This window comes from Scyliorhinus torazame, chromosome 2 (assembly GCF_047496885.1).
Source record: "Scyliorhinus torazame isolate Kashiwa2021f chromosome 2, sScyTor2.1, whole genome shotgun sequence".
NCBI classification, from domain to species: Eukaryota; Metazoa; Chordata; class Chondrichthyes; order Carcharhiniformes; family Scyliorhinidae; genus Scyliorhinus; species Scyliorhinus torazame.
The window spans coordinates 272,894,683-272,915,558 of NC_092708.1; the positions used below are offsets into that span (position 1 = coordinate 272,894,683).

Genomic DNA, 20,876 nt, shown 5'->3' on the forward strand with positions numbered 1-20,876 from the left:
CCTAGAAGTACAAGGACAGCAGATGCTTGAGAACACCCTGCAGGTTGCCACACCAATCCTTGAATTAGAACTCTATCACTGTACCTTCACTGTCACTGAGTCAAACCCTCAAACTCCCTCCCTAACAGCACTGTGGGTATTCCTACAACACATGGGCTGCAGCGGTTCAAGAAGGTGATTCACCACCATTTTCTTGAGAGCAAGCTGCCTTCTTGATTCCTCTCTGTTCACTTGCCCAAAAAATAAATAATTAGATTTCTTTTTAATTATTTCAATATTCTCCATCTCAGATGTTTTATTTCTTTGTCAGATATGGAATGTGGCTTAATATGGTTTGTCTAGTTCTCTTGGGTGGCATGGTAGTACAGTGGTTAGCACTGTTGCTTCACAGCACCAGGGTCCCAGGTTTGATTCCCGGCTTGGGTCACTGTTTGCAGGTTCTCCCCGTGTCTGCGTGGGTTTCCTCAGGGTTCTCCGGTTTCCTCCCACAAGTCCAGAAAGACGTGCTGTTAGGTGAATTGGACATTCTGAATTCTCCCTCTGTGTACCCGAACAGGCACCAGAATGTGGTGACTTCATTGCAGTGTTAATGTAAGACTACTTGTGACAGAATATTATCTGCTGCAAAGTAATTCCAAAATATGAATGTATACCTATTATATTGAACCTGAGGAAGGAGCAGCGCTCAGAAAGCTAGTGACATCGAAACAAACCTGTTGGACTTTAACCTGGTGTTGTAAGACTTCGTACTGTGCTCACCCCAGTCCAACGCCGGCATCTCCACATCATATTATATTGAAGGGGACCTGAAATATTTCTACCCACTGAATCAGTATGGAGTTATTTTGTTATTTCCCCTCCACAAGGTTGTAAAAGAAATACTATTGAAATAAATTGTCATATTTCTTAAATGTCAAGCCACTAATCAACCACTATCCTCTTAACCGAGAATCTTATTAGTATGGAAACCCTTTAATATGCCTTGTTCCCATTTAAGATTTGAGTTTTAAACAAAATCTGATGAGATGTTTCTAAAAAAATTAGAAAAATACATAATTAGTTATTATTGTATTCCACTCCTATGTGTTGTCAGAAAAAGTATTGTGAATAAATAAGAAGTTTGACTAACAGTCGGATTTAATTTTAATAGCTAATGCCTTTTTTGTAAGCTATAATGTCCTTGTTGTTCAGGTTTAATGGAAGAAATCTGACAAATAACAAAAAGATCTAGCCTGCACTATTTGGATTTATTTATTCCCAATATTTATTTTTAAGCCTGTTAACTATATACATTTTTATATCCAGCTCCACTAAGGCTCCGGAAGACTTGGGCTTGTTGAAGGATGTTGCTGCGACACAACCTCCGAAGGCCTCAGCTGCTGCTCGTTCCAACAGAGTATGGCACTTTGATGAGGAGTACATCCCAGACTATTCAAAGCCTGTCTCTGTGGAATCTCCTGTGCATGGTGATGCTGTCATTAGCAACGGATTTGTAGCAGTCAATTTAAGCTCCTGCAGGCAGGAGATTGACTCCAAGGAGTGGGTCATTGTGGATAAGGACCGTGACCTTCAAGATTTCAGGACTGATGGTGGTCAGGGCCAGAAATTGACCAGTCCATCTGGACGAACAGATGATGAGGAGCCAGATGTCTTAGCAGAAGATCCTCCTCAAGAGGAAAGATTAAAGTTGGAAGCAGCCGTTCCAATCGAAAAGATGGGACATCCACGATCTCCAGAAGCAGGAAGAGAACAGGTACCCACTAGTGAAAAGTGTGGCTTTAGAAGCACATGTTTATGTAATTGCTGAACTGCACTATTCAATGAGAGTTGTTAGTGAGCTACCACAGATTAATAATGAGAGTCTGTTGAAAATGCAGTCTGGGAAACATGTACAATTAAAATAAAGATTTATTTTTCCCAAAGTATCTTTGGATGCAGTCCGAAAGGACTGAAACTAATTTGCCCCATCCCATCTGTCTGTCTGTCTGTCTGTGCCATTGTGTCCAGTGTGTTGGATTACAGCAATAGACTCTCATTGGTTGAATCCAATGTCTACTCTTCTTGGAGGCTTAAAATTCAGCATGAATTTTAATTGTTTCTAAAAATCACATTTGTTTTAATGAGAAGAAAACTGATCAGTATTTCTTGTTGCTGTTTTTGATGGAAGGATTTATGGAAAGGCAGTTGGGGTGTAGATGTTTAGAACTTTAAAATTGACAGCGTATGACAGGTAGGAAAGACCATAAAATGGCAAAGGAGGATTTGGGCTTTTGTGTGTGGAATTTGACTGTAGAAGTAGGAAGCAAGCTAACTTTCTTTGTGTAGAAGATTGTAGTTTAGTCGGGCAGTATGGTCGGCGCGGGCTTGGAGGGCCGAAGGGCCTGTTCCTGTGCTGTACATTTCTTTGTTCTTTGTTCTTTCTGACCCAACCGATGCAGTGTGTGGTTGGAATGTTGTGTGCAGTTCTGGACACATCATTAGAGGAAGGATATTGGAGCCATGGAAAACAACAGCTAAGATTCACTGGAATTATGCCACAGATATAAAGTTATGGTTACAAAATACTTTTGGTTCTCCATGATGTAGGTGGTTAAAGGGTAGTGAATAGAAGTTCTCACAATAATGAAAACATTTGAGAGGGTGAGAGTTTAAAGGCATTCAAATGCTTTACTATGAGTAGGTATTGAGGCAGATAATTTAAAGTGCAGCACTTGAAAAAGAAAATGTACTAACTTGCATCCCCCTAGTGTCTTCCATTTTGTAAAGTAATTCGTAATCAATTACTTTTGAATGCATTCAATGACCCTGCCTCCGCAGACCTATGTGGTAGAGAATTCCAAAGATTACGGACCATACTGAAATAAAACATTCCTTTTCATCTCTATCTTAAATGGAAGACTCCTTATTCTGAAGCTGTGCCCCCGGTTTTAGATTCCTGCAATCAGGGGAGTTTCTTTTGAGCATCTACCCTGCGAATATTCTGATGAAGGACCATCCCAACCTGAAACATGACTTCTGTTTGTCACTATAGATAATAATCTTTTATTAATGTCTCAAGTAGGCATGCATTAACACTGCAATGAAGTTACTGTGAATATCCCCTAGTCGCCACACTCCGGCGACTGTTCGGGTACACAAGAGGGAGAATTCAGAATGTCCAATTGACATAACAAGCGTGTCTTTCGGGACTTGTGGGAGTAAACAGGAACACCTGGAGGAAATCCACGCAGCCATGGGGAGAATGTGCAGACTCTGCACACAGTGACCCAAGCCGGGTCCCCACACCTCCACCCTATCCCCACACCTCCACCCTATCCCTGTAACCCCACCTAACTTTTTTTGTACACTAAGGGCAATTTAGTACAGCCAATCCACCTAACCTGCACATCTTTGGACTGTGGGAGGAAACCGGGGCACCCGGAGGAAATCCATGCAAACATGGGGAGAACGTGCAGACTCCACACAGACCCGTGACCCAAGCTGAGAATCGAACCTGGTGCCCTGGAGCTGTGAAGCAATTATGCTAACCACTGTGCTAACGCGCTGCCCCAAGATTAAGATCGCTTTTCATTCTTCTAAATTCCAATGAGTATTCATTTAACCTTACACGACCCTTCTTCATAAGACAACTTTACATGCCAGGATCAAACTACTGAACCTTCTCAGAATTGCCTCCAATGCAAGTGTGTCCCCCTTAAACGTGGAAAGCAAAATGATACGCAGCACTCTAGATCTCACTGCCTTCCGCAGTTGCAGCATGGGACTTGTATATTCCAGTAAATGCCAACAATCTATTTGGCTTGCTAATTGCTTGCTGCACCTGCATGCTAAGTTTTTGTGATTCATACACAAGGACACCCAGATCCCTCTGTCCTGCACCATTCTGTATTCAAAGAATGTGCCGAAGCATGCTTTCTGTAATAGTCAACAGAAAGTTCCCCACACCTACTAAAGGGTGTAAGACTGATGTGGTGCACCATATTGGCATAGGGTGAAAAACATGCTGTTAAACAGAAGGTGGTTCATCAGTGGAATGATTTAATCACACTTGGTTAGAGATATTGAATGACCGAATATCACCTTAGTCAGCATTTTATTTGTACTCTAGTCCAGCAGGTCGAGCGAGCACAGGCACAGACCTCTAATATTTCATTGGGGGTTGTTTGGTGCTATAACACAGCTATCAGCACATCTGTAGTGCATTATTTGAGTGTTTACCCCACTGGTATGGTGTCAGGTGTGACTGTTTTTCTCATCTCCTGAACCAGCATTTTGCAAAAATCCACACTTTAGGGGAATATTAAGTCCACTGGGTGTTGTAATGACAGCATCTCTGATGGGTGCAGCTTAAGTATTGGGATAACAATTCCATAAAGTATCTGTATTCTATTGACCACAAGATGCGTCACTGTAATGAGAAAGAATGGGGAAGAGGAAAGGCAGACTATAAGAACTTTGTACTTGGGTCAGTTTATGTCATATAGGCCTGTAGTTAATTTCCATTTCTCTGCAGTGTACTTGGAGTTGTGTTCTGTGTTGTGACCCAGGACTTATCATCCCATACCAAGTAACCATGTCTGCTACTTCACTGGACTCTGAAATATCAGGATGAACAGTCTAAAAGTTTAATTTTTATTTCAGAGGGCAGTTCAGGTGATAAAAAATACTATTTTTAAGACACTGTGTAAAAGCAACTCCTTTGGTTATCTGTTCTGATATCTCCTTTAGCTTGTTTTTTGTCGGATTACACTCCTGTGAAGCTCTTTGGGATGTTTTAGTACATTTAAAAGGACTCTACAAATGTCTTTTGTTTAGTTTTTGTGTCAAAATAAAGAGGTTATTTCTGATTGGTTAATTATTGGTAATTATGCAAATTACAACCCTTTGGTGTGCTCGCATTGTATTAATTCATCAGACAAACTGGTAGTAGTTTTAAGCATTTGATATATTGCACAGAATTGAACAAAAAGTTGAATAAGCTGAGGGGGCCATTGTATTGAATAACGAACATAGGACATGCCTTGATAGATTACAAGATTATCTGCTGTGAAGACTATATCTGGTAACATGGTACATTTATTAGCTGATGAAATTACTGGTGAGTGGGTACTGAGATTCATAACTGTTTTATTGGATTAACAATCAGCATTGTTCTATTTCTCCAAACTGGTGGTGACTTGACCTTCATCATCCTTAATGGAAGCTGATGAAGGTTGAGAGATGAGAAAATTGATAGAAAGTCAATATCAAGCTAAAATTTGAGAGGTACTGACTGGGTAGCAGCTGGCGTGTTCTTGAATCACAATAAGGTTATCCATGTCTTAGGATTTTAAAGAAAATCTCTTTTTTTTTTTGGCTCAAGAAAAAGATCTATGTTAAACAATTTATTAAGTATTTTCCAACCCAAATAATGTGTGGTGGGGGGGGGGGGGTTGTACACCATAGTTATAAATAAATCTGTCCATGTTCTGTGGAGAGAGGGGAAATACTTAGGTTGATTTATGTGGACACTATCCCAATTTTTAAGCTGTAGGTTTTGTTACGAAATACAAAATTTAAGTAAATAAAAAATTTACTAAAAACTTCTGCTTTAAAAGAAACAGGTTTGTTTCTGATCTGTCAAGCTATTTTGTCAAACATTAGGTACAGCCAGCCATGGTTCAGTTGGTAGTACTTCTACGTCAGAAGGTTAGTCTTAGTCCTGTGCTTGCTGACTTACCTTGGCTCCCATACTGGCAACACTGAGATTTAAAATTCTTATGGTGGAATTTTGCCATTTATAGCAGGGCATCATCTTGGAAAGGAAAAGTGGAGGGTAACCTACCAACTGCAATGGCAGTTTTTCCTGCCGTATTTTTGACAGTTTGTGAAACTAAATCCACCAACAACTTCAGCTGATGTAAATAAAAATGGAGACTCTGTAAAATCTCTTCCCCCACCGGGCCTTATTTTTGAATTGCTCCATGGCCTCAACTTTTCAATCCTGTCACTTCCTCTGAGACCTGCACTCGTTTAATTCTGGCCTCTTTCCCTTCCCACGTTTAGCCATTCCATCGTTATTTGTTTCATAGAATTTACCGTGCAGAAGGAGGCCATTCGGCCCATAGAGTCTGCACTGGCCCTTGGAAAGAGCACCCTAGCTAAGCCCCACACCTCTACCCTATCCCCATAACCCAGTAACCCCACTCAACCTTTTTGGACACTAAGGGCAATTTAGCATGGCCAGTCCACCTAACCTGCACATCTTTGGACTGTAGGAGGAAACCGGAGCACCCGGAGGAAACTCACACAGACACGGGAAGAACATGCAGACTCCACACAGACAGTGACCCAAGCTGGGAATTGAACCTGGGTCTCTGGAGCTGTGAAGCAACTGTGCTAACCACTGTGCTACCGTGCCCCCCCCCTCCCCCATTTTCTTTCGTATTTGTATTTTGTATTACTTTCACTATATTTCAAGTCTTATTTAGTTATGCATTTGCAGCTTAGTGAAGAAAGGCTGATGCTGGATGAAAGGATTTTCATCATTTGGAGCAAACTTGGTGCGTCCCACTTGATAATTATTTCAGTGGCTCTATTACGGGTGCGATTTAATGGAAATGAAACGGAGCCCCCACGTCGAATGCATTAAAGAGGGTGTTGGCAGCACCAAGGACGAACTGCTGTTAAATGGGATTCTGCTTCATTTCTGGGCCTCGGTGAGGAACTCATTTCCTGCAATAATGAGCTGCGCTCGCCAGTGCAGGAAGAGATCATGCAAGGGAGGAACCCAGGGAAATATCAGGAGGGGACACTGGAAAAGAACGAAAAGGGGCCAGAATGTCCCCCACAAAACCATAGGGATGATGAAAGCAAATACAAGGTGAAAGATGGACTGTAACATCTACGGTGGAAGCATTTCCGGTGGCGGCCATGGAGGAGTAGGTCGCACATAGAACGATACAGCGCAGTACAGGCCCTTCGGCCCACAATGTTGCACCGACATGGGAAGTCAAAAAACAAAAGCCATCTAACCTACACTATGCCATTATCATCCATATGCTTATCCAATAAACTTTTAAATGCCCTCAATGTTGGCGAGTTCACTACTGTTGCAGCTAGGGCATTCCACGGCCTCACCACTCTTTGCGTAAAGAACCTACCTCTGACCTCTGTCCTATATCTATTACCCCTCAGTTTAAGGCTATGTCCCCTCGTGCTAGCCATTTCCATCCGCGGGAGAAGGCTCTCACTGTCCACCCTATCTAACCCCCTGATCATTTTGTATGCCTCTATTAAGTCTCCTCTTAACCTTCTTCTCTCTAACGAAAACAACCTCAAGTCCATCAGCCTTTCCTCATAAGATTTTCCTTCCATACCAGGCAACATCCTGGTAAATCTCCTCTGCACCCGTTCCAAAGCTTCCACGTCCATTCTATAATGCGGTGACCAGAACTGTACGCAATACTCCAAATGCGGCCGTACCAGAGTTTTGTACAGCTGCAACATGACCTCATGACTCCGGAACTCAATCCCTCTACCAATAAAGGCCAACACTCCATAGGCCTTCTTCACAACCCTATCAACCTGGATGGCAACTTTCAGGGATCTATGTACATGGACACCTAGATCCCTCTGCTCATCCACACTTCCAAGAACTTTACCATTAGCCAAATATTCCGCATTCCTGTTATTCCTTCCAAAGTGAATCACCTCACACTTCTCTACATTAAACTCCATTTGCCACCTCTCAGCCCAGCTCTGCAGCTTATCTATGTCCCTCTGTAACCTGCAACATCCTTCCGCACTGTCGACAACACCACCGACTTTAGTGTCGTCTGCAAATTTACTCACCCACCCTTCTGCGCCCTCCTCTAGGTCATTGATAAAAATGACAAACGGCAACGGCCCCAGAACAGATCCTTGTGGTACGCCACTTGTAACTGAACTCCATTCTGAACATTTCCCATCAACCACCACCCTCTGTCTTCTTTCAGCTAGACAATTTCTGATCCACATCTCTAAATCACCCTCAATCCCCAGCCTCTGTATTTTCTGCAATAGCCTACCGTGGGGAACCTTATCAAACGCTTTACTGAAATCCATATACACCACATCAACTGCTCTACCCTCGTCTACCTGGTCAGTCACCTTCTCAAAGAACTCGATAAGGTTTGTGAGGCATGACCTACCCTTCACAAAGCCATGCTGACTATCCCTAATCATTTTATTCCTATCTAGATGATTATAAATCTTGTCTCTTATAATCCCCTACAAGACTTTACCCACAACAGACGTGAGGCTCACCGGTCTATGTGCCATCCAAACAGCCGGCACATTTGATAGCTCCTGCCTGTGACGGACTTTTGGACCTTTTTCCCCCGGATTTTATGGAATAAATCGGTGAAGAGTGAGACTGAGGAGAAATTCCCCTCCAGTGTATGGAGAATTGGACTAGAAGTGGCTCTGTGAGAAGACAAAGTCCTATAAGGGAGAAGCAAGCAGAGCTGGTAACACGGGACAGCATGGCGGGGCAGCAGGGCCGCGGGGAGATGACACCGTGGTCGACGGAGTAGCTAGTGAAGTGTTTTGAACATTTCTTTGTCAAGTTTAAGAAGGACACGCTGGACCCGATCACGGCTTCGATTGACCAGAATCAAGAGACCCACGGACGAGCGATCCAGGAGGTGGAGAAAAAGGTATCCGAGCACGAGGAATACATAACCGTACTGGAGACCAAGGTGGAGTTGATGAATGACTGCCAGAAAAGAATGCAGGAGACGCTGGAGGACCTGGAGAACAGGTCCAGGAGGCAGGATCTGAAAATCGTCGGCCTCCCTGAAGGCAGCGAGAGATCGGATGCGAGGGCCTATGAGACGAACATGCTGGCGAAGTTGATGGGGGCTGAGGCGTTCCCTCGGCCCCTGGAAGTGGATAGAGCGCACCGAGGCCTCGCGAAGAAGCCCCAAGCGAACGAGCCACCAAGGGCGATGGTGGTATGTTTACACCGATTCCTGGACACGTTCTGCGGTGGGCCAAGAAAGAACGGAGCAGCAAGTGGGAGAATTGTGAGCTGCGCATTTATCAGGACCTGGGCAAGGATTTGGCCAAGAGGCTGGGTTTAATCGGGCAAAAACGGCCCTCATTAAGAAGGGGGTGAAGTTCGGGATGTTATAACCAGCCCGTCTGTGGGTCACACATGAGGAACGGGACTTCTACTTTAAAACACCGGATGATGTATGGACTTTTATCTAAGAAAAAAGACTGGAGGTGAACTGTTTGGATGGCTAAAGTTAACTTTGTCTTACAGGGAGCTGGTTAGAGGGGGGGATGGTTTCTGGGGCTGTTTTTTCTTCTTCTGTGGTTGTGTTTGCACTGTGTTTTCTGATGTTTGTTTACTGGGGAATATGGTGCTTTGAAAATGTTTGTCTAAGTGAGGGGGGAAGAGGAGAGAGAACAATGGGAAGACAGACTGCTTGGTGCCATGGGCGGGCGCTATCAAGTCAGCTTGCGTCAGCTGACTCACGGAAGCACTGTGGGGTGGGGGGGCGAGCTGGTGTTAAGCTGGAGCTTGATAGAGGGGTTGGGTTTCTAGAGCTGTTGCTAGGGGGGGAGCGAGCGGGGGGCGGGGAGCTGCTTTGCTGACGGGAGGAACTGTTACTAGGGGACAAATGGGAGGTCGGGGACGGCGAATGCCCGAGGGGGCTCGAGGAAGTCGGGGGTGCAAGCTGGAGGCTGGCCTAAAAAGGGTGATTGGGGGGGAGGTGGAAGGCGGACGCCCCCCGACCAGGCTGATTACATGGAATTTTAGAGGGTTGAATGTGCCGGTCAAGAGGGCTCACGTGTTTGTGCATTTGAGGGGGCAGAATGCGGACGTGGCAATGTTACAAGAGACACACCCAAAGGTTATAGGCCAGCCTAGATTGAGAAAGGGGTGGGTTAGCCAAGTATTACACTCAGTGCCTGACTCAAAGACCAGGGGGGTAGCGATCTTGATCAATAAATGAGTGGCATTCGAGGCAGGGAGAATCGTGTCAGACACGGGTGTTAGGTAAGATCCCAGACTTAGAGTCACATAACCTGATTATGGGAGAAGATTTTAATACAGTCATTGATCCGGAATTGGACCGGTCAAAATCCAAGACCGGGAGGATGCCAGCCGCGGCAAAGGAATTGAAGGGGTTTATGGAGCAGATGGGGGGCGTTGACCCATGGAGGTTTGCACGGCCAAGGGCGAAGGAGTTTTCTTTTTTCTCCCATGCCCACAAGGTATACCCTCGCATTGACTTTTTTGTTCTGAGCTAAAACCGGGGTGGTGGATACCGAGTACTCTACAATCGCAGTGTCGGATCATGCCGATATTGAGCCCACTGCTGGTGAGGACATTTAATGAAGCACGAGAGAAGGGAGTGTCTCTCTTCTCTCCCCCCCCCCCCACCCCGGACAATGTCGCAGCCCTCCATTTCATTGATCCTGAAACGGGAGATGGATCCGGAGCAATGCAGGACCTGGTGGAGGGGCTGGGAGCACCAATTGAGATTGAGGAAATAATCAAGGGGCTGGAAGACATGCAGTCAGGCAAGGCCCCGGGGCCTGATGGCTACCCAGTGGAATTCTATAAGAAGTATTCAGAGATATTGAGCCCACTGCTGGTGAGGACATTTAATGAAGCAAGAGAGAAGGGAGTCCTCCCCCCAACAATGTCGCAGGCCTCGATTTCATTGATCCTGAAACAGGAGAAGGATCCAGAGCAATGCAGGTCATACAAGCCAATTTCTCTACTGAATGTGGACGCCAAACTGCTGGTTAAGATACTGGCCACAAGGATAGAGGATTGTGTCCCAGGGGTGATTGGGCAAGACCAGACAGGATTTGTAAAGGGCAGGCAATTCCAGGCCAATGTTCGAAGGCTTTTAAATATGTTTTCCTCGGAAGGGAGGTGGAGGTGGTGGTAGATGTGGAGAAGGCTTTTGATTGGGTGGAGTGGGATTACCTGTGGGAGGCGCTGGGAAGGTTTGGGTTTGGTGAGGGCTTCATTGACCGGGTGTGGTTGCTCTATCAGGCACCAGTAGCGAGTGTGCGTACGGACCGGCTGAGGTCGGGGTATTTTAAACTACACCAAGGGTCGAGGCAAGGGTGCCCCCTCTCCCTGCTACTGTTTGCTGTGGCCATAGAGCCATTGGCCATGGTGTTAAGAGCCTCTGGGAACCGGAAAGGGCTGGTTGGGGGGGGTGGGGGGGGCGGCGCACCGGGTCTCGCTTTACGCAGATGACCTGCTCTTGTATATTTCAGACAAGTTGGAGGGGATGGGGGGAGTAATGCGAATCCTGGGGGAAATTTGGCAATTTTTCAGGGTATAAATTGAACATGGAGAAAAGCGAAATGTTCACGATCCAGGCAAGAGGGCAGGAGAAGTAGGAAGGATCTTTTCGGTATCTGGGAATCCAGGTGGCCCGGGAATGGGAGACACTCACAAGTTAAACCTATCCCGGCTCATAGAACAAATGAAAGAGGACTTTAAGAGATGGGACATGCTCCCGCTATCACTGGCGGGGAGGGTACAGACCGTGAAAATGACGGTCCTCCCCAGATTTCTGTTTGTCTTTCAGTGCCTCCACATCTTCATCCCGAGGGCCTTTTTCAAGCGGGTGAATAAGGTTATTTTGGGCTGTGTGGGGGCGAGTAAAATCCCGCGAGTGAAGAAAGTGTTGCTGAAGCGCAGTCGGGGGGAGGGTGGGTTGGCGCTGCCGAACTTCTGCAACTACTATTGGGCGGCTAATATAGCCATGGTTAGGGAGTGGGGGAGGGGCCGGCATGGGAGCAGATGGTGGCGGCATCATGCAAAGACACAGGTTTGGGAGCACTGATAACGGCACCTCTTCCGTTCTCGCCTGCCGAATACTCCACAGGTCCGGTGGTGGTGGCGGCTTTGAGAATCTGGGGGCAGTGGAGTAGATATTACAGAGTGGAGGGAGCAGCGGTTTGGACCCCAATTTATAATCATCGGTTTGTACCGGGTAGGCTGAATGGTGGGTTCTGGAGTTGACAAAGGGCAGGAATTAGAAGGATAGGGGATCTATTTATAGACGGGAGCTTCCTCAGATTGAATGCCTTGGAGGATAAATTTGAATTGCCAGCAGGGAATGGGTTTAGGTATTTGCAGGTGCGAGATTTCTTGAGAAAGTAGGTTCGGCCTTTCCGCTGCTGCCGCCACAGGGGATACAGGATAGAGTAGTCTCCAGTACCTGGGTGGGAGAGGGGAAGGTATCGGATATTTACCAGGAGCTTTCGGAGGTGGAGGAAACCACCAGGCACACATGACAGTGGCTCGGATGCGCAAGTTTTTCAGTGTAGAGGACAGGTCCACATGTTTTGGGCTTGCCCAAAGCTCAGAGGGTTTTGGCAGGGTTTTGCTGAGGCAATGTCCCCGGAACTAAAACACGGGTGGTGCCGAGTCCGGAGGTGGCGATCTTTGGAGTGTCGGAAGAGCCGGGAGTTCAGGGGCGAAAGAGGCTGACGTTTTGGCCTTTGCCTCCCTGGTAGCCCAGAGATGGATCTTATTAATGTGGAGGGACTTGAAGCCCCCGAGTGTAGAGACCTGGGTTCGTGACATGGCTGGGTTTCTCAGTCTCGAGAAGATAAAGTTTGCCTTAAGAGGGTCAATGGCTGGGTTCACCCGGAGGTGGCAGCCATTCGTCGACATTCTCGGGGAAAATTAAAATGTCAGCAGATGCAGTATTCCAGGGGGGGGGGGGGGGCGGATTGTTGTTTTATGGTTGGGGTGTGTGAAGATTGGGATGGGTGAAAATGTTTATTATACCATGTTTATGTCATTGTTATTGTTATTATTATAAAAACTTGCAAATACCCTAATAAAAAGTATTTTTTTTTTAAAACATCTACGGCGGAAGACAGAGGCGGAGAACAGAAAGGCGAGGGGGAGCAAGGAAGGGGAGGCGTGGTGAAAGAAAACATGTAAATTGTATATAATAACCATTTCAATCATCTACTGTCTAGTGTACAAATGTGAAATTCAACTAAAATATTTTTTTACGAAAAGGATGTAAGACACACCATGCAGTCAGATCTCATTGTCACGAAGGCAGGCCCTTACCAGGGAAAGTGCTCTATTGAGTGCAAGAACTTGCTCATGCACCTCCTCCATTCTCCTAAAGATACCTAAAGTGAGTTCTAACGACCTGCGCTGGAGACCCAAGAACAGCATCTTCAATGGCAGCCATCATCTGGATGCACACAGCATCGCCAAAGTGAAGGCTGCTGATCAGTAATACCGCCACCACAATTTGGGTGGAACCATAGCCCGTTCCAACCGCCAAGAACAGATGAGGATTTTAACAATTTATCTCAGCAGTGGTTAGCACTGCTGCATCACAGCACCGGGGGCTTGGGTTTGATTCCGGCCTTGGTGAATGTGTGGAGTCTGCACGTTCTCCCCGTGTCTGCGTGGGTTTCTTCCGGGTGCTCTGGTTTCCTCCCACAGTCCAAAGATGTGCAGGTTAGGTGGATTGGCCATGCTAAATTACCCTTTGGTGTGCTACAGGGTTAGGGCAGGGAAGTGGGCCTGAGGAGGGTGCTCTTTCAGAGGGTGAGTCCAGACTCGATGGACCGGATGGCAGGAGCCCTGCAGGAATTCTATGCTTGGATTGTTTGCAAGGACACCAAACAGGAACCTCCAGGACATAGCGCAAGCCATGTACACCAAGAAAAAGCAAATATGAAATATGCACCAGGATGAAAAAAATATTACCAAATGAGCAGAGCTCAGAAAAACGCTTACATCAAATGGCCCCCCTTTCGCTTTATTTTAGATTTTATGTCAATATATTTTGAAGCAGAACCCATGTAGAAGAGAAAAAAATAATTTGGTCTTGGTTGCCTACCACTGTAACCTTGACTCTTTGTCTCAAAGTTTCTTTTCGATTCTCATAATCTGAAATGAAATTCTGCTGTGAGCGTATGTAGGTGGAAGTCTTTAATAGACTCTGAACTGGGTTGAACCTAGTTGCAAAGGCAATCAGAATTTTCCTCAGAATCCATTTTCCCTTGTTTGGATGCAATTAAAAGCTGAGTGATTAATTTCAAATTCTATTCTATTTTCTTCAAATATAAAATTATGTTCTGCAGCCTTGGATCTAGAGGGTACACTACTGATCCTGTGACCATTTGTTTAAGTCCCTACTACAACCCTTGAATAAGTTGTCCATATGCAAGCACAACATATATGTCTCCTCCCAAGGAGAAAATTCTGGAAAATCTCAGCAGGTCTGATAGCATCTGTAGGGAGAGGAAAGAGCTAAAGTTTGGAGTCCAGATGACCCTTTGTCAAAGCTCTGACAAAGGGTCATCTGGACTCGAAACGTTAGCTGTTTTCTCTCCCTACAGATGCTGCCAGACCTGCTGAGATTTTCAAGCATTTTCTCTTTGGTTTCAGATTCCAGCATCCGCAGTAATTTGCTTTTATACATGTCTCCTCCATCGACTTTCTCATCACCTTAACCCTGCTACACTGAGGCTGATAACTCATACTGAGCCCCCACAGACAACTTTAAGCTGCATGTTCTTCAAGTGGCCATTATGAAACCGATTTGTATTGGTGATCTATTGAATCATGGAAGACATCACAACTGAGCTGGATTCTATTGCTCAGTTTTAGAATTACAGCAGTGTTTGCTGATGGTCAGGAACAGAAATCGTTGGCTGACTTTTTTCCCCTTATCAGGAAGGTCAGAAAGCAGGGTGCTGTGAACAGTTTTACCAGACTGGGGGTAGGCAGGGCGGTGTACAGCGGTGTTCCCCAGGGATCAGTGTTAGAAACACTGCCCTTTTAATGGATTGGATTTGATAATTTTCAGTTTGCAGATGACAAGAAATTGGGAGTATAGTAAACAGAAGGATTGTGACAACAACAACTTGTGTTTATATTGTCTCAAAGCTCTTCATAGGAGTGTAATAAAGCAAACTTTGACAACTAGGCACACAGATACTAGGACAGATGACTAAAAGCGTGGTTAAAGTAGAAGGTTTTAAGGACCATCTTAAAGAAGGAAAAAGAGTTGGAGAGGTTTAAGAATTGAATTCCAGAGCCCAGGGCCTTGGCTGCTGAAGGCACAATCCCCAGTAATGGAGAGATTAAATTTGGGGGTGCTAAGGACCACACGGTGGCGCAGTGGTTAGCCTGCTGCCTCACAGCGCCGAGTTCCCAGGTTCGATCCCGGCTCTGGGTCACTGTCCGTGTGGAGTTTGCACATTCTCCCCGTGTTTGCGTGGGTTTCGCCCTCACAACTCAGAAATGTGCAGGGTAGGTGGATTGGCCATGCTAAATTGCCCCTTAATTGGAAAAAATAAATTAATTGGGCCCTCTAAATTTATTTTTTTTTAAATTGGGGATGCTCAAGACGCCAGAATTAGAGGTGTGCTCTGAGGAGATTATAGAGAGAAGCCATGGAGGGATTTGAAAACTAAGGTGAAAATTGAAAAAATGTGAGGCATTGCTTCACTGGAAACCAACATGGGTCAACAAGCACAGGCATGATGGGTGAACGAGACTTGGATAGGTTGGGACAGGAACAGCAGTAAGGGCTATCCGCAGGAAATGCCCATAACTGCCCTCTCCTCCCCCCTCACCTGAGCCTGCCTGGCGACTCCAACCCCACTTCTGTTGGTCTACGGGTGGCGTCCATGCTGCTGTTCCAAGCTGGATGCAGACCCAGCATTCACCACTGCTCCTGACATTGCTTGGACTGAAGAGCTCCAATTGACAGGTAGCTCTTGGAGGCGTTCCCGATGGCAGTCATCAGTTACCTGATTGTTGCAGAATCTGGTTGGGGCTTCCTGAGGCGGGGTTGCCGTCGGTTTCCTGGTCTACCAACATCACCATTTTGATGAAATTCTTTTTTTAATTATAAATTTAGAGTACCCAATTAATTTTTTCCAGTTAATGGGGCAATTTAGCATGTTCAATCCACCTACCCTGCGCATCATTGTGTTGGGGCGAAACCCACGCAAACACTGGGAGAATGTGCAAACTCCACACAGCAGTGACCCAGAGCTGGGATCGAACCTGGGACCTCGACGTCGTGAGACTGCAGAGCTAACCACTGAGCCACCGTGCTGCCCACATTTTGATTAAATTCAACCCATTTTGTCCAGATTTACATTTTGGAAAGCATGACAATGCACTGGAGAGGTTGTAGAAGAAATTTACTAGAATAGTACCAGAGATGAGGGACTTTAATTGGATGAAGAGGCTGGGCAAGCTGGGGTTACTATCCTTGGACAGAGGAGATTATATAGAGGTGGTTAAAATTGAGGCGTTTTCATTAAGTAGAAAAGGAGAACCTGTTTCCACTGGAGAAGGAGGTTTGATAACCCGAGAGCAATGTTACGATCCCAGTTGATGTTATAACTGGATGGGAAATCTCCAGAATGGAACCCTGTTCAAAAGATTAACTTTTATTTTCTTATATAAAAAATGGAAGAACAGAGTCACAGGACCGCTAATTAGTTTTAAGAACAAGAAAAAACAGTAAACATGAAAGAGTTGGATTATGATACAGTACTCTTTTATTTTCTTTCTCTTCTCCCCCCCCCCTTTAGCTTAACAATTATTCACAGGTTTTAGGATTAACACGGATTATAAAGTACATCTAATCTACAATGGCCTCATTAATACCCACTCCCTCTTAAGCACAGAAGATGACCGTGGGCAAATACACTCTCCACTCTGAACCTAAAGTGAATGTGGATGTCTCGTGAGAGTTTCCCAACTCCATTCCACATTTAAAATCTTCTCTTATAATTATGCTTTCCGTTAGCGATTTGCATTCCGAAATCCAAACCAAGTTTTCCAAATGACACTTTTAAACAAAGCTTCCCTTACACTTAACAGTGAATCCGGTCCAGGACTTTACACAAACGCCTTTCAGTTTTCTTTGTCTTGACTGCTGTACAAGCTGCTCAGAATTGCTTTAACTCTCGATTCCCAGACTGTATTAAAATGGCATCAGCCATTTGATTTACCTTTGAAGGCTGTTGTCCCACTTTAAATCTAGTTACTGCATTTGTCTCTTTAACTCAACACTTTGTTTACTCTTCTTTGAATTCGTCTGAACAATACTTTGGTCTCTGTTCACGTAACTAACTCCAGTTGTCTAAAACAGTCTTTCTGTTTCAATTCCCTGGTTATCTGAACTATAACTAGTACTTTATAAAGCCCGCCGCTTTACAGCTGTTGTCCAGTCTAGTCTTTCTTCAGGCAGATGTTTACTCCCCTAGGTCCTGTCTCCAACTGCCCAGAAATTCAGCTAAAACTAAAACTTAAAAGCTTTTTTTATCTTTACAAGGGCTTCCAATTGCTAAGCAGCCCCTACTAGTTTTATTTATTCTTCACACTGTAACCCTCTCTAAGCACAACAGAATCACAGTGGAAATGAAACCAATCCTCACACATGTAAACACCTTTGTCAGCATGAATCTAATTATAAGTGTTACCCTTCCAGGCACAAAACATTAAATTAAACCCATTTAAAACTATACTTTATTTCTAATGTTTACCAATACAAATATAAATCCCTTAAGACTACCTTTGTTTTCCTAACAGCACAAATTTAAGATAATGCATCAGAGGTGACATGAGGTGAAATTATTTTACACACTGAGTTATGATCTGGTTGGTAAGGACTGTCTGAAAGGTGGTGGAAGCAGATTCAATAGTCATTTTCAAAAAGGTAATGTGATAAATAATGAAGGGATAAAGTGTGCAGTGCTATTGGGAAAGAGCAGGGGAGGGCACTAATTGAGCAGCTCTACCAAAGAGCCAGCACAGGCAGAATGGGATGAATGGCCTCCTGTGCTGTATTATTTTGTGATTCTTCCCATACCTCAGGTTCAGTTCTGCCATGCCACCTCAGCTGAGATCGGTCTGCTCAGTATTGACTGCAGAACCAAGATAACTTTCACTGATGGAATTTATCAAAATTAAGTGAGAGTGTAAAGATTTTGTGTAGAGCCTTCTTTGTTACAGCTTGTTGAAAGAAAGGAAATCATACACATCTCAACCCCACATTTAATACATACTGTATGAACGTTGACAATAGAGATTAACGTAAACTAATTTTCAGTAGTTGTTTGGAAGCATATAGGGCTGTTTGTGATTCTTCTTTTCCATTCAAATGTGTAACCAAAATGCAATTTGTTATTTATGTTGTATCCTTTGGCTACTCAGAAATGCTTCATGATAAAACCTGGCAGAATCAGAAAGTTATGGCACCTTCTGAGGCCATTCGGTCTATTGTGTCTGTACTGGCTAAAAGAGTTATCCTGTCTGATTTTCACTATATAGATTTTGGTTCACAGGCCTGCAGGTGATAAAATCTCAAGTATATAAGCAAGTATCTTTTAAAAACACAATGAGGGTTTCTACCTCGACCATCCTTTCACACTTCCCAGCACTCCAGACAATCCTTTGGGTGAAAACATTTCTCCTCTGCTCTCCCTATTCCTACTGCCAATTATTTTAAATCTATACTCCTGGTTATTGACCTCTCTGTTAAGGGAAATATCTCATTCCTACCCACTCCATGTAGTCCCCACTCAGCCTCCTGGTCAATGAAAATGTGCAGTAGCTTTTTAAGCTGCTGGAATTGTGTCCTTCGCAAGATAGCAATGCAGATGTCTCAACATTTCCACAACTTTCATTGCAGGAATTGTATGCAATAGGTGAATTTTGGCACTAGTTATAAATTTGCTTATGGTTACCAGTGACAACAAAAAATTAACTAAATATTTTTTAAAAACATGTTGCACCTTTGACAAGCCATTCGGAATGTAATTTGGGCTCTGCGCATAAGCTCTTTTATTTGTTTTTTTTTGGTTATTTGTTATTTACTACACGGAAGGAGGCTATTCGGCCCATCGTGTCTGCTCCAGCTCCCAAAAGAGCAACCTAGCTAGCCCCATTCCCCAGCCCTATTTCCGTAGCCTTCTAAATTCATCACTTTCAAATATATGTCCAGCTCTCTTTTGAAACCTCCTATGGAATCCAACTCCACCACTCGCCTAGGCAGTGCATTCCAAACCCTAACAACTCTGAGTAAGTTTCTCGTCCTACTCACTCCTCGCTCTCTTGTTGACCATCTTGAAATTGTGACCCTTAGTCGCTGACATACCAACTAGTGGAAACAGAATATCCTTCTTTACCCTGTCAAAATTGTTCAGAATTTTGAACACCCCAATAAGATCGCCTCTTAATCTTCTCTGCTCCAAGGACAACAAGCCCAATTTCTCCAATCTTTCCTTGTATCTAAAATTCCTCATTCCAGGTATCATTCTCATAAATCTCCTCTGCACTTCCTCCCGGGCTTTAACACCCTCATTAAATATGGTGCACAGAACTGAACACAATACTTCAAATGTGGTCTGACCAATGATTTGTAGAGCTGTAGCATCACTTCCTTGCTTTTATGCTCCATGCCTCTATTTATAAACCCAAGGGTGCCATAAGCCTTCTTTTTATAAAAAAAAAAAAAAAATTTTTATTAAAGTTTTCACAAAATATCAACAACAAAATGTAAGAGGAACCCAATAGAATTAAATACCAAACTAAACAAAACAACCCCGTGACCCCCTCCCCCCATACATAAATAATAAATTAACACCTGCCGAAACACAGCAAATATATACACCCCCTCAGATCCCCCAGTATAGACAAACAAAAATAAAATAGAACCCCCGCCCCCAGGATACTGCTGCTGCTGACCATTGTCTACCATTCTGCCAGGAAGTCTAAGAACGGTTGCCACTGCCTGAAAAACCCTTGCACCGATCCCCTTAAGGCAAATTTCACCCTCTCCAATTTAATAAACCCCGCCATATCGTTGATCCAGGATTCCACGCTTGGGGGCCTCGCATCTTTCCACTGAAAAAGAATCCATCGCCGGGCTACCAGGGACGCAAAGGCCAGAATTCCGGCCTCTTTCGCCTCCTGCACTCCCGGCTCCTCTGGAACCCCAAATATTGCGATCACCCAGCCCGGTTTGACCCTGGATCCTACCACCCTCGACGCCGTCCTTGCTACGCCCTTCCAAAATTCCTCCAGCGCTGGGCATGCCCAGAACATATGAGTGTGGTTTGCTGGGCTCCCTGAGCACCGAACACACCTGTCCTCACCCCCAAAAAACCGGCCCATCCTTGTCCCGGTCATGTGTGCCCTGTGCAGCACCTTAAATTGTATGAGGCTGAGCCTCGCGCACGAAGAGGAAGAGTTCACCCTCCCTCGGGCATCTGCCATGTCCCCTTGTCGATCTCCTCCCTCAACTCCTCCTCCCCCAACTCCTCCTCCCCCAACTCCTCCTCCCCCCAACTCCTCCTCCCCCAACTCCTCCTCCCACAACTCCTCCTCACACTTACCTTTCAGCTCCTCCACCGAGGCCTCCTCCTCCTGCATCACCTGGTATGTTGCCGAGATCTTCCCCTCTCCAACCCACACCCCCGAGAGCACCCTGTCCTGTACCGTGCGTGGCGGCAGCAGCGGGAATTCCACCACTTGCCGCCTGGCAACCGCTCTTACCTGTAGATACCTAAACGTGTTTCCTGGGGGGAGCCCGTACTTCTACTGGAACAGGAACAGGCTCGCGAACTTCCCATCTACAAACAGGTCCCCCAACCTTCTTATCCCTGCCCTGTGCCACCCTGAAAACCCTCCATCTATTCCCCCTGGGACAAACCGGTGGTTCCCCCATATCGGGGTCCACACCGAGGACCCCACTTCCCTCCTCATTGCCCCCAAATTTTGAGGGTAGCTGCCACCACCGGGCTCGTGGTATACCTCATTGGAGGAAGCGGCAGCGGCGCCGTTGCCAGCGCCTCGACTCATACCC

At 45.2% G+C, this 20,876-nt stretch overlaps 1 protein-coding gene across 2 annotated transcripts in view; it reads left to right on the forward strand.

Moving 5' to 3' along the window:
- LOC140398664 (tau-tubulin kinase 2-like) overlaps positions 1–20,876 on the forward strand; it is a 370,126-nt gene that overhangs the window by 298,966 nt on the left and 50,284 nt on the right. For both annotated transcript variants that reach the window (XM_072487597.1, XM_072487608.1), the window contains exon 13: positions 1,306–1,753. In XM_072487597.1, coding sequence (XP_072343698.1) covers positions 1,306–1,753 — 448 coding nt within the window. The remainder of the gene's footprint in view (positions 1–1,305; positions 1,754–20,876) is intronic.